The 14,712-nt window shown below is 41.9% G+C and overlaps 1 protein-coding gene across 8 annotated transcripts in view; it reads left to right on the top strand.

The window, feature by feature from the left end:
* The first annotated feature begins 746 nt into the window (after nt 1–746).
* Nucleotides 747–14,712, top strand: part of ppp2r5eb (protein phosphatase 2, regulatory subunit B', epsilon isoform b) — a 32,849-nt gene continuing 18,883 nt past the window's right edge. The window contains exons 1-2 of one of the 8 annotated variants that reach the window (XM_079286870.1): nt 747–941; nt 8,009–8,169. In XM_079286870.1, the coding sequence (XP_079142996.1) occupies nt 8,013–8,169 (157 nt within the window). In that variant the 5' untranslated portion in view covers nt 747–941; nt 8,009–8,012. Of the gene's footprint in view, nt 1,291–5,088; nt 5,110–6,941; nt 7,167–8,005; nt 8,170–14,712 lie in introns of those variants that run through there. The other 7 variants (XM_079286869.1, XM_079286867.1, XM_079286868.1 and 4 more) reach the window with 7 other exon arrangements.

The following is a 14,712-nucleotide window of genomic DNA, read 5'->3' as shown; positions in this document are numbered from 1 at the left end:
GTTATGATTTTTTAAAGCAAGTATCCAATATTATATTAAACCCTTACTAGCAGACAAAATAATGCATTTTTACAGTTTTGCAGTATTATTTTCATGTTTTTCACAGCAGTTGAGTATAGTATAGTTGATTATAGTAGGCTATATTTCTATTTTTCTTTTCTAGAAAGGCTGCAGAATTTTTTCTTAACTTTTCTTCAAACAGAAAATATGGAAAATTAATGAATTTGCAGACACTGAGCCACCCCAACACGCACGCCCATAGACGTGCTCGGCTAATATTCATAGTAGACCTATATATTATAGTTATGCAACTCTTCTTCCTGCTAACACATCGCTCTCTCTCTCTAATCTCGGAAGCTTGCACAGAGATCCACTCTTCCTTAACGCTGCTTCCGGGCTGCAGCGGGCTGTAAATAAAATACAATAAAAATGTGCAGTAAAAGGTGGGTCAAATGCGCCGTAAATAATAAAAAAGTGCAGAAGGGCTGGGCCTCGGACTGGTTTAGCCTCATTCCTGCATTCCTGGAGGAGACACACTTATTTTTGAGCCTCCGATATATCTTTTTCCTTGTCCCCTTCTCCTCCTCAACCTAACCGACGGGATTCAAAAGATTCTTTGATTGACACCTCCTCTCGTCCAATCACAGCGCTGCGACGCCGCTTCCTTACATCCAATCGCCGTCGTACGTCGAGTTTTAACGCGTCTAGCACGTTTTCTGTTATGTGTGTTGACAATAGGGTGAAAAAGAAACAGCCCCGAATCATAAACGAGCTAAAGGAGAAACACCAAAAATAATCCTGAGGTTTTGGGGGAAGACAAGTAATTGAATCAGGAACAGGAATGTAATTGCGTTAACTTAATCGTTTTATATATATATATCCGTGTTTTGTTATTAATGGGAGTTTGAGGATTATTCCGTTGGAAGGAGAGAGAAAAAAAGGTACTCGTGGGTTTTGGCTGTTTCAGGGCCAGATTTTCCTGCTGTTTTGGGGGTAAAAAAGGCTTGTTTTGCACACCGAGCTGGAGGTTTATTAGGTAGAAAAACATAGGATAACTCCTCTGCAAGCCGTCTATCTACCGTTGCGAAACCACATAAGGATCAAGGTAAAGTACTTCGATTGGAGAAGCCAACAGCCACTCTCTCGGTCGGCTGCAGCTTGTCGGTGCTCACGGGGGTCGGGACTCGGGACAACCCAAAAAGTCTGTCTGTCAGTTAGCATTAGCACTGAACCGACTCTTCTCTGTATTTACATCTGGGAGATGATGGGTGATCGCCCAAGTCCGCCCAGGTAATGTTACTTTATTAGCAACACAATGTAAACAATGTTTTTAATATATTGTGTTGGCAAGAATGCACTGAAAGCTAACAAGCTAAGGCTAGCTAACGAGCTAAAGGCTAGCTACATGTTCAACTTGAGCTAACCCGCGATAGCCGTTAGCATTAATGTTAAAAAAAGCCGTTTTCTGAAATATAAACCTGGACAGCTTTCATAACAAAAGCTGCATTGTTGTAAAGTTAGTTGTATTAAAATGCTTTGTGTACTGTGAAGAGACAACTAGCTAAACGATTTAAGCGTTAAATTCAGACTCTTTGTAGCGGTTAATCGAGCAGCTAACGTTAGCCTGCTAGCTAGCTAGCTAACTGTCAAGTTTTGAATATTCTGCTGCTGCCAGGCCCCAACATGGCTCATCCTAAACGGCTTCATTTTTGACATGTCGCTGATGGCATGACGTTTCTACAGCTGGTAACAGTGAATAAGTAACATCAAATCACTCTTTGAATGTATATAATCTTTATTATGCTAAAATAACTAACATCAAATCACTCTGTGAATTGATATATAATCTTTATTATGTTTAAATCAAACCTGTCCAAATTATTATGCACAAGTCTTGAACTTCATATATTATTTGAAGAACATTTCTTTCAGTTTCTTGTGTTTAGTCATGAATGCTGTTATGTTAAGTAATATCTCTGGTTATGGACTGTTGGTTGGACAAAACAAGAAGTTTAAAAGCGTCACAAAAGAATGTTGGAACTGATAATTGTTAGTTTCAGGACATGTTTTCACAAGTCCTCAGAGTGTGTCTCAGTAGATGATAATATTCTTCATTTATTAGACTCTATAGAAGCATACATGTCGTGCTGTAGCTTGAATATTGTCTCCATGGAGTTATAGGTTGCAGTGTGAAGTCAGATTAAATTCCTCTACCTGCTTGTTCATCTTTACATTTGTGTCCCTAGAAATCACACGAGTTTAGTGTACATGAAGTCAGAGTTATTCAGAGTTAGTTTGTCTGTTTTTTTCCCAGGGTTGAGCTGTTCAGGTTTTTTTGTTGTTTCTTTAAAGTAAAAACAATGCGGATGTTTATAATCCTCCTGGGTTCATGTGAATGTGTCCTGAGACAGGTTTCGCCTTTTTCCTGTCAAGTGAAGCCAAAGGTCAAATGTGTGGTGATAATCCGATATGAACTTTGACTGGCTTTGCACCAAGATAACGATGTCTTGACAAACTCTAAATATGTCACGTTTTGTGGTTTGTACTAGAAAACCAACGCATTGTCAACATCTTGTCTACTGGGATGTAAAACCAGTCGGGGAGAGAGAGCAAGAGATCATCACCACTAATGACACGTGACATGATGATGATGAGAGTTAGAAACATGGTGATGAAGAGACAGGCATATTTTAGTGACATGATGATGAGACGTAGAAACGTGGTGATGAGTGAGAGATATGAAGAGATGAAGATGAGGAAGAAGTACTCAGAGTTTAGGTAGAAGAAGGAAGAAGAAGAAGAAAGCATTTTTATTATCATATACATATACACATACACGAAATTTGACGACTGCATTTGACCCATCCCCTGGATATAGGGAGCAGTGGGCTGCCATTGATCGGTGCCAGGGGAGCCGGGGGTTCAGTGTATTGCTCAGGTACACTTCGACACATGACACGTCCCAGTCGGGGATCGAACCGTTGACGTTCCGGTTCCCAGACGACCCTCTTAATCCAGTGAGCACGAGAAAAACCTCAGTGTAGAAATACTCTGTTACAGGTGAAAGTTCTGCATTCAAAATGTCACTTTCGTCCAAAAGTATTAGCATCAAAATACAAAAAGTTCACATCATGCAGAATGTCTTACAGAACAATGTGTCATTGGATTATAATTATTCATGCGTTCATGTTTACATCACTTTAATGTTGCAGCCGGTAACGGTGGAGATAATATATACTTTTTTTTTTATATATAATGCTTTACTACCTTGTGGATTTCCCTCCTAATTTAATTTTAACACATAATTAATATCACATATTTGTTGCTTATATTTTGTTGAATCTGCAAAGTAATTAAAGTAACGCAATACATGTAGAGGAGTAAAAAGTACAATATTTACCTCTGAAGTATTTCGGAGCAAAAAAAGGTAAATACTCAGGTGAAATACAAGTACCATGAATTATACTTAAGTGCAGTACTTGAGTAGAGTAACTTTCCAACACTGACTTTTATTTTTATTTCTACCTGTCGTCTGCCCTGTCAGCATGCCAGAGTCCAGGTGTGGCTTGATGCATTACATGTGATGGTATTTGCAGTGTGTGTGTGTGTGTGGGTGTGTGTACTCCTAGGTTTGGTACTGTCACGCTGGTTGTTCGTCTACAAGGTTCTTGAATCCAAAGTCTCCTGTGTTTATGGTGTTTGCTGGTGTAGTTACTCCCTCACTCTTATCAGCGCCGTGTGTGTGTGTGTGTGAGGAAGTTACTGAGTTCATTTCTTCTTGACTGTGTGAACAGTGTAATTATCCCATGAATGAATCATATCGATCTAGAAGTTGCTTTCAGATTGCAGCATTCAGTCCGTAATGGCATCAGGAGACTTTCTGAAGAAGAAGTGAGTAGAAGAAGAATCTTTAAATAACACATTGGCGATTCGTACTGATATAATTAGTGCTGGGACCACTCATCCATTTATCGGCTACTCTAGGAAACTGATATGTAAAATAAGCTCTTTGTTGTGCATAAACAATGTGTTGCTATGATGGGCTTGAAGCTGGCTGCTGGAGTTTGTTCTGGCTGCAAAGATTTAGTTTTTAACTGAATACATTCCTCTCGGGACGTTTCCTGTGTTTGTCATGCGGGATGCTGCTTTGTAGCTTCTCCTTTGTAATTACCAACATTGAATATTAATCTGTTACGTGTGCACAGTTTTATAGCTCTAGAAATTAGTCTGCAGAGTAATTGATAATAACAATAATCTTTTATTTGTCCTGAATAATATCAGTGGTCAAATCAAACCTGTCATCCTTATTATGCACAAGTCTTAAACTTCATATATTTTAAGAACATTTCTTTCAGTGTCTAGTCTTATAAATGCTGTTATGTTACGTGTTTAAAAGCGTCACCAAAGACTGGGAACTGATGGTTGTTAGTTGGAGGAAAGTCATCAAAGTGTGTCTCAGTAGATGATAATATTCTAATTTATATTAGACTCTATAGAAGCATACATGTCGTGCTGTAGCTTGAATCTTGTCTCCATGGAGTTAAAGGTAGAAGTGAAAGGTGTGAAATCAGATTAAATTCCTCTTCCTGCTTGTTCCGCTTTCCATTTGTGTCCCTAGAACTCACACGAGTTTAGTGTACCGTACATGAAGTATTCAGAGTTACAGTTTGTCTGTTAGCTTTGGCCCACAGACTAGAGATCCCTGAGCTTTTTATATATTTCTTTATCTTTGATGTGTGTGTGTTCTGGTACACATTTATTCCTCACACTCCAGCTCCTTTCGCTCTGCCTCACCTCTGCCTATTTGTTGACTTCCTTTCGAAACAGCAGCTCCCTCCCCTCCTCTTCCTCCCTTTTCTGTTGCCCCCTCCTCTCTCCTTCCTCCTTGTTCTTTAATCCCACCCTCCCTAAAGCCTGTTTGGATGTCATCTGGTCTCTTATGTAAGAGAGGAACGGCTCTGGCTGCCGTACGCCTGACCGGCCGCTGTCGTCTTGCTCCCCCTCGTGTGTTGTGGTTGCACTGGAGTGTTTTTCGCCATTGGCGTCTAGTCAGAGAGAGAGAGAGGGACTGATGGTTATTAATGGGGATTCCAGTGCCCCTTTGCACAGGTAAGCCCAGCTCCAGTTTTTACCGATTTTAAAGATTTTTCTGAGGGAGAATGATTGTAGTTTTTCTACAGGTGGCGGAAGCATTACAAATCATTGACAGCTCTTCGAGTATCCATTGTTGGTGACGAGTGTACTGAGAGTAGTCTCTTGCTGATGGAAACATACAACTTCACCGATGCATCCAAGCAGACGGAGAGCGTTTGATCTGAATAAAGCCAACTGGTTCTTGTAGCGATTTTCTTTCAAATCAACAAACTGCTTTGTCTAAAATAACATGCTGAAAAATGTTTAAATGTGTTTTTATATCTGACCAACTGTCCAAAACCCTAAGATAAGTATATATTACAGAAAAGCAACCAATCTCCACATTGGAGAATCTGCAACGAGACTAATTTGTTAAATTTTCTGGCCATCCACTAATTAATTCACCAACTAGTAGTTCCAGCTCCGTGTCACACTATCTCTTTATTACGCCCTCGGTTTGGAATTGGAAATCTCCCATGTAGCCTGTGAACTTTATTTTTTGTGGATATTCGATTGCAGCTGCTGAAATAGTGGATTTAACTATTTAGATGAATAAAAACCTGCTTGTGTCAAACAGTGTGTACGTCAGAGGTGTTTCACTTTCAGCCGTTTGCCGGAGATAATCTCAGACTGAAGGCGGTTCTCAGAGGATCTTGTCCTGCTTCGTCTGGTCTTTGTGAGAACACTTCTCGAAGGTCTCAGTCACAGTTTGTTGGTGTTTTCACTCAGGCTTGAGATGCTTTGTATGGCGTTTGAATATCCCTGTGCCAAAGTTTGAAAGGCAAAACTGTCAACTGGGGAAGCAAATGTACAACAAATTCAATTTTACAACGCAGCAGGACTGACAGACGAATGGTGAATTTGCAGCCACGATGAGACAGATCAGTGTTCAGCTGGAGGTGTTTTCCCACCGTGATGATGCTCAACAGAAGGCATTCATTCACAGAGATCGTTAGCAGCTGTTTGTTCATGAGAGACGAGACAATGAGCGCGTGTGGCAGATGACTCTTGTCGTCTACATGTAATTGGTTTTGTCATCTGTGAATGTGTCTGTAGGTTGTAGTCGTGAATTACAGAGATTACAGAGCCTCCATCTTATTTTATTATTAAAAAGTACAGGCGCATTATAAGTCTCAGCTATAATATAAGACTTCCTGTTTTCTAGTAGAGGCGCCCTGCATCGCCTTAAAATAGAGCTTCTCATTTAGTACAAGTGTAATAGCAGGCATGTTAAGCTCTGAGACTGCATCACACAGCAACTGTGGTGTGTTTGAGTGAGGCGATTGTTTAAAACCATCATGTAGTGACCACTTTATTCAACGAGATGCGTCAGGATGTTTGAGTCAAAGAAGTTAAATCAGCAGCACGTTTGTCACTGGTCGGTTAAGGCAAGCTGTCGTAAGTAAATATTCACTAGCTACCCTAACTCTCCTGAGTCACAGTTGTCAGCTTTGATTGTGATCATCCTCCTCTCACAGCATCAACACCCTGGTTCAGTCTGTAACCACGCAGATGGACACGATGCTACTCTGCAAACATTAATCACATTCATCTAATACTGCAGAGTCTTCTACATGATGACGGATCAGCTGTGCAGACGGCTTGTAAAAGACTTCCTGTGTGTGTGTGTATGTGTCCACTCTGTTGGACATACTGTAATGCTGCCTGTGTGACTTTGAGAGAGAGCTTTAGAGATGCAGAGTACTGCCTGCGGTGCGTCCCATTCACGTCTTATTATTACGTAACGATTCCTGCTGGAGTTTCTCATTTGTTTCATCCGGCTGAGTGTCTCCAGTTATGTGGAAGTTAAAGACACAAAGAGTGAGAGAATAGTTCTTCTGACAGATAAGCCTTCAGGGTGCGGTTCATAAAATGTAGATTGGTGTTGATTAGTGTGACGTCTGCTAAAGTTTTGTGTTTTGTTCGAAGTTTTATTTATTTTTTAGACGTAATCAGCAGCGAAACACTCAGCCAGCGGACGTTTCCTCGGCTTCCTCCCGCTGTCGACGCCTCGCAGCCGACGCGCCGTTGTTGTGGGTAGACTGACGTTCGTAGTGTGTGTGTGTGTGTGTGTGCGCGCGTGTGCGTGCGCGATGGTCTGTTCGACGGTAGGAAGGTGGAGTGTTTTGTGTACTGTAACTAAACGGAGCCCCATGCTGGGGAGATGGGGCAGTCTGCTGTGGCTGCGCTGGTTTGTTGTGAGACTAATAAAGAGCTGGTGGACTGATGGAGTCAGTGGGATGTTTGTTTTCTTTTTGCTTCCATGAACTCACGACCAAAAATAAGCTTGTGGCTGTGGAGCTGGATGATAATGGATCAACATGTGGGATTTGATCAACAATAACAATGTTTTTTTATCTGCATACCCATAAAACAATGTGGAATCATCATATTAATGAATACAGTAATGTTGTAAAATGATGTCCAATTATAGAAAATCAAGCTTATGCGATTGACTGAACATTTGTATGAATTGAATAATACTTAAAATTATTGAAATAAAATGTCTATAATAAGAAAGAACTCCAAATAAAACCCTCTTGTTATGAAAATAAAAATGCTGAAATACCTTTTTTAATAATGAATTCAATAATTTCACATTTTATTGGTTAATTCATCGATTCTTTTTAGTCATAATTTGCTGAATATCGAACACTTTGGGGCTCTTTGAAAATTGAGTTCCTTTTCTTTCAAGCTCAAGTGTTGCATGCAAGCTTTCATCTGTTTCTTTACATGAATACCTGTTTTATATGTATCTGACTTCATAAAATGGGTTGAAGTCCAGTTGTCAGTACTCTGTGGTTAACCTCTCTGCCCTCAGTGAACCGAGCGCTCTCTCAACACGTCTAATGTCATTGTGTGTTTCTCCCAGCAGGGCTATGTCCTCGGCAGCCACCACGTCTCCATCTGTGGACAAAGTGGACGGATTTTCACGGAAGTCTGTCAGGAAGGCCAAGCAGAAGCGGTCGCAGAGCTCGTCCCAGTTCCGCTCTCAGGGCAAAGCCATCGAGCTCACGCCCTTACCACTGCTCAAGGGTGAGAGAGAGAGAGAGAGAGTGTGTGTGTGTGTGTGTGAGAGAGAGAGAGAGAGAGAGGCGGAAGAGGAAACAACGCATCCAAACACTAACATTGAGTAGCTGTAAAAGTAATCACATTCTGTTGATTATGGCACACATACAAATTAAAGTTGATCTTAAACTACCTCGTAGAACAGATATCGATGGTTCTGTTCATCCGTGGTGCCTTCACTGCCTCACAAAGTCACCGTAAAGCGCACGCATTTTTTTTTCAGCACACAGGACTCTGCGTTTATTCTTCAGTGAGTAGATGTAGAGCATCAACAACCCAGTTTCACCGATTTAGGTCAACAAGGCAGTACAACGGATCAGAGAGCAGTTCAGATATAAAAGGTGACCGACCCGCCTGTTGACTGACCGGGTTGCTCCAGTACGTTGTGAGAAAGCTGAGCAGAGGAATTCAAATGATGGATGACTGACAGCTCAGTGTTGAATCACTGTTGTTAGTCGACAAGCCTTTTTCAGTTCACACCTGTAAGCAGGTGTGAACTGAGGTGAGCTTCGTCCTTGGACAACCACATGAAGAATAAAGTCCCAAGAATCCCAAATATGAAATCCCCTCAAATCACCTTTTGTTGCATGTCAAATATTCTGCGTATCTTTTGCATAATTTCACACACATTTCCCTGAAATTCAGGGAAATATTTCTTTCGAGACTTGAGGATCATGACTCATTCTTTGGGTTCAAACAAGCTGCTCGACGTGACGTTGTACGTCTGTGAGGGCCAATACATATGTTTTTATTCTGCAGTGAATTATCACCTTTACCCACAGCTTGTCTTTTAACACGTGAACCACGTTCAGAGAGTGTGTTGTGTCTGTGGAGCTCTGCACAGAGACGCCATCGTAAAGTTTTGAACCCAGAGGTTCTTGTGAAACTGGTGCAGCGGTGACCAGAGCTGCTGAACCTGAGCCAGTTATTTTCCAGCCTTGCTGGTTTTTTTAGAATCTAGCGCTGTCTGAGTGCTGCTGTTGTTGTTTCCATGCCTGTCAGCTACGTGCCTAGACAGTAGATCATCATCAGGATCACACAGGGCAGTGCTGCTGTCTGTGCCACTGATGTAGAGAAAAGATGTTAATTCATCTTTATATGTTCATATCAGACACACTACATGTAGCCTTGGAAGCTCGTTGTATAGATTCACTGATCAAACATTGATACGTTTCATCATCTTTAAGATACGCCTTTATTTTCTGTTTCCCTCGGCACGTCTGTTTCACCGTCAACGTCCTCTTTCCTAAACATCCAAACAGTGTGAGCGATGCTAGCGGGTTAGCAAGCCGTGCCATTGACTAGTCTATGAGTGGTGCTAGCGGGTTAGCAAGCCGTGCCATTGACTAGTCTATGAGTGGTGCTATCTTTATTCAAGCAATGGCATGATACTCTATTGTCTCTGACTTGTTAGTTAAGGAATGCCGGTGTATTAAGCAGCAGTGTGTTGTACATAATTGGGCGATGCTTGGTATGCACTTGGGCGTAGTAATACACAAAGAGATACCTTCATGCTTCACACTGGCGTTGACAGCAGGAATGCTGCCACACTGAAACCAGACGGATCCGTCATCTTTGTAAAGAGTTTGAATCGAAAACCACTTCCTGGTTCCTTTCTCAGGGCGGGGCTTATAACCGTGTGTGTGTGTGTGTGTGTGTGTGTGTGTGTGTGTGTGTGTGTGTGTGTGTGTGTGTGTGTGTGTGTGTGTGTGTGTGTGTGTGTGTGTGTGTGTGTGTGTGTGTGTGTGTGTGTGTGTGTGTGTGTGTGTGTGTGTGTGTGTGTGTGTGTGTGTGTGTGTGTGTGTGAGAGAGTGAGAGTGAGAGAGAGAGTCTTCATGCTCCACCTACACTCGCTGTCCTTCTGCAAACATCTACATTTGTAGGAGCACACCTGACCTCCACCCTCATAGACACACAGGTACTGTTAATATCAGTAGAGTAGTAGTACACACTGTTTGATGAAGAATCAAATACCCAAATAAAATCAGCTCTGTCATAAATTGTTGGAAAGATCCACGGTTCCTCGAGAGCATCAACGTCTCATTTCCCTTTTCTAAACATCACAGCAGGAATATCACAGCTACGACTGCTTCATTACAGAAACTGGTTTTGGTAAATGCTGTGGTTGCAACTTTAAAGCAACAAAATGTATTTGCAAATAACTGTTTTATAGAAAAAAGTGACCATAAATTCCTATAAAAAGTTATAAAGGTTTACTGACTTCAGAGCGTTAAATAAAGTCTGGAGTCTTGTAGACCAACTGTACGGATCACTATCTGATAATATGGATCATCAATGATCGGCAGTTAGCGTCGGTGTATTTGTGCCGCTCCGTGTGTATCAACAAGTGCCACTCGTTTGAAACAGACAGAAGGTACTTTCAGCTCTTGTCATAGTTTATTTTACAGTCTCACTGTATTTATCCGTGGCTCAGTGACTGATCCGGCACACGGTCCGTTTTTCTTTTTCAGTTTCACACGTTCACTTCACATTCATCTCTCACCTCCTCTTAAAGTCCCAGTCTGCAGCTTCTACACCGCAGTACACCGCAGGAGGCCGCTTCCTTACAACAGAGTCCTGAATTAGAAACGCGGTCGGGACGCGTCACCGACAACAGATTTCAGTTATTCCCCGTCTGCTGCTGCTGTACTGTACTCTGTTCCTGCAGACGTACTGTACCTTATGAACACAGTGCTCATAATCACGTTCTTAAAGTCAGTGATATGTTGCTCTGTTTGAGGCTGTGTGGCTGCTGCTGGATGTGGAGTCTGATATGAAAGTTTATGTCCTTTATTCCTGTAGCTCATATTAATCTGCACAATGAGCTGAGAGTGGTGGAGTCTGGTGGAGTGGCTGTCCGCTCAACAAGCGATCATCTCTCTCGGTTTAGGTGCAACTGACAGTTATGTGGAATACGTACGTGATTTAAAAACCTCAACCACCAACAGGAGATACCGTACTTTCCGGACTATAGAGCGCACCGGTATATAGGCCGCACCAGCTGATTCTTAAAAGAAAAAAAAGAACTCGTACATGAATAAGCCGCACTGGTCTATAAGCCGCAGGTGTCCCCGTTGAACAGCAAGATGCTTTTAACAGTACTAAAGTTGTCTTCTTCTCTGAACATCATAACATGTCGCTAGCTTCTAAGCTAATTTTAACATTACGGCCAATGGGGAAATGCTAACCGCGATTAGCGAATATATAATATTTGTACATCTTTTCATGCAGACATACTTGCATTACAGACTAAGGTCTCTCACGGCTACCAAATGAAAAGCAATGAGGCAATAACTGTTGTTGCTCATAGCTCTGAATAGCTGTTGTGCTAGCAGCAACTGGCCAAGCCAGTTAGCCATGAATGCTATTCAGAGCTATGAGCAACGTAGACACGCTGCATGAGAAGAGCAGCTTTTTATTACCTGAATAAGATTCGTTACCTTAGGGTCTACGTACAGCAGCACCGTCTCAGGATACCTTCCGCCTGGTCACAAGACCACCACGCTGACCTCTGACCCCATATATACGTTTGTGTAAACCAAGTGGAAGAGCGAGGATTGAGTTCTCCTCTTCCACTCGTCTGTTGTGAACTTTTGAAGTCACAGATAAACAGTAGAGTCTCTGTTGAAACGCCAACCAGTAAATACATTGGTAAATGAGAGGAACCATTGTGAGAGGCCAACCTCAGACGACCATAACACACGTGTGGCCTTCAGGCCCTCTTACGTCTAGAGCTCATCTGCCTCTAATCGCTCAGCGTTGTGTGACTGAGGGACATGTGACTATTTTTTATATTACACCAGCGTCTGGGGAAAGAGGTCAGGGACAAATGTGTTTCTATTTTTTAAGATTTTATTGTTTTTAAGATTGTTCTTTTTACAATTAACTCTATTTTTATTTGTTACCTCCGTGCTGCACATTCGTTATTTCGCATCAAAGATTCTTTTGTAGTTTTTTTTCTGTAAATACTCTCCAGACACGTCTGCTATTCCTTTTGAAGTCGACGTTCTCCTGCTGTGAATACAGAGCTGCAGGATTTTTCAGGACTGTTTTGATTCATAAGGAAGATGCATCTTTTATTTCTGCGCCACTTTAAACAACAAAAAAGCACGACGTCCGCTGTTTCTACAAAAAAGGATTTCCTGTTTTCTTGCTTTCTATTTATTTTTCAGTACGCGTAGAGGATGTTATCACTCAGTGTGGCAGCGGGATGTGATTCTTGTTTTTCTGTATTTTCCGGCCACAACTCAACAAAAACAAGCCTTCTCTCCTGCTTGTTCTTCACTTAACATTTTCCTGTTGGGATGCAAATTCATTTATTATCGTTCTCATGGAGGAAGCTGCTTCGCTGTGTCTCTCCCTGTTCATTTCCATAATCTCTCTGTGTTCGCCTCCCGCCTTGAGGTACGCATGTACACATCAGCAGGAGAGGTGGGCGTACATCTGGACAGCTGTGCTGGGAAAGCACATCATCAAGATGCACAAATCACATCTTTTCCCCCTCCTCTTCCTCCTCCTCCTTGTGGGGTTAGTCACCGTCACAGTTCAGACTTCAGCCAGAAAATGACGAGCAGGGTCTCTGTGAAGCTCGGTGGATTACATAAATCCTGTCGTTAGCAGTGCAGCTCATTCGTAGACGTTTTTAGAGGAAGACCAGGAGGGCACAGCTTCCTCGGGGGGGAGATCCTCGGGCAAAAGGATGACACACGCTGGAGGAATTTTCACAATTGACCCAGTAGATTTTCAATTCATACCAAAAATCAACGCCCCTGGTTCAGCAGAGAGTTTTCTTACCTCTGTGAATGAAGTATTTACAGGACCAGGATGTACCTCGAACTGTACTAAAATCCAGGTCTCAGATTGACTAAATCCCAGAGCTTTTGTGCCTGGTTTCAAGGTGTTTAGTGACTTGAGGCTCTGGGACGTTGAGACTGTATAACGGGTCAGATTGAGCCGCAGAGGTGTGCTTTACTTTGGCTATGAGGCTTTTTTCTTCAGCTCTCGCTAGAGGTTTAGTGTGAAAGCCTATCGATAAAGCCGTGACCTTTAAAGTCCAGTCAATCCGATAGACTCTTGACGTCACGTTGAACAAGCTAAGTGGTGTTACCACTGGTTTGGTGTTGTCTGAAACAAATATCCTGTTCACAACATCCAACAAGTGTATAATTAACAAGAAACCCCCGGAGGGTTGGCAGGAGTGTGTGTTGGTGGTGTTGGAGTGCAGCAGTAAGTATTTTAGTTTAATGGAGTTAGGACCACAGTCAGGATAAAATGGACTCATTCAGTTTATTTAAAAGTTTTATTTGTTTGATTCATCGGTCTTTGTCCAGTATCGCTGTCTCTATCGAGAGAGAGAGAGAGAGAGAGGTTCCTGTCAGACACTCATCTCCATATATATATATATATATATATAGATATAGATATAGATATAGATATATATAGATATTTATTTTTTGATAAAACACTACCCTATTGATTTGATTTTGAACAATCATTGCTGACATTTTGAAATGTAAAATCGATGGTTTCAATGGAAACAAAGTCAATAAAAAGTCGCAGCCAAACTCCCTTTTACCTTCATAAAGATTAATGCAAACAACTTGTAGTTAATTAAATTCAGAAAAAACACAATTTATGGATTCCTTTAATTTTAAATGACATGTTAGCCGGTTTGTCTGTTCACATAACATTGAAGCAGCCAATAGTGGTAGCAGATTAGCTTGCTAGCATCTCATAGCGCACTGCAGGGATGACGTGTTACTGTAGTTCAACAGGAAGTTAGCATCACATTGGTCCCAGCTTCTATTTTCTAAATGTTTCTTGCAACCCCCCCAACGTAACAGTATTATATGGCTATATTCATTATGTACAATGCTAATGATGAATAGATTTTATAAGCATCCGTAAAACTAAACCCAACGAACCAAAGCGTAAAGGATTATCTTATACCCGAACTCCTACGAAAGACTTGAAAGAATGCATTTAACTCGGTTATCCAACATTTTCTACTTGTTTAATTCAAGTTGCCTGTCATGCTGATAAACTTAAAGGGTGACTTTGTAGTCCGAGTGAGTAGAGGAGAAAGATTTGTGAGTAGAAATCAGGTTTCCTGTTGTCCTCCTCCTCCTGTGACTGGAGTGTTTTCCTCCCAGCTCTCCTGGAGGTTTCTCTCCTCTCCCTCCACACTGACGTTAGCTGCTGTGACATCCCGCTGTGGCACAAACAGGGAAAAAACATGACCAACAGCCCTTAGGAGCACACATCTGATTTCAGCAGCAACGTGGACAAAACTCTAATGCGTCGGAGCGTGTTGTCGGCGTTTCCAGCCCGAATTAGGTTCTCCTCACGTCGCCGGCTCACGTCCACCTCGTGGAGGAGGACTGATCTGTCTCTGACCTCTGGGCAAAAAAAAGAAGAAGAAGAGAAGTGCAGAAAATAGAAGGAAAGCCAGAGACCTGAGATGAAGCCCACCACCATGCAGCCTCGTCCTCCCTCCCCTCAGGAGAAACC

The sequence above is a fragment of the Melanostigma gelatinosum genome (genome assembly GCF_949748355.1).
Source record: "Melanostigma gelatinosum genome assembly, chromosome: 16".
In the NCBI taxonomy this organism is placed as follows: domain Eukaryota; kingdom Metazoa; phylum Chordata; class Actinopteri; order Perciformes; family Zoarcidae; genus Melanostigma; species Melanostigma gelatinosum.
The sequence above is the reverse complement of the archived record's forward strand: the minus strand, read 5'-3'. Positions and strand labels throughout refer to the sequence as shown.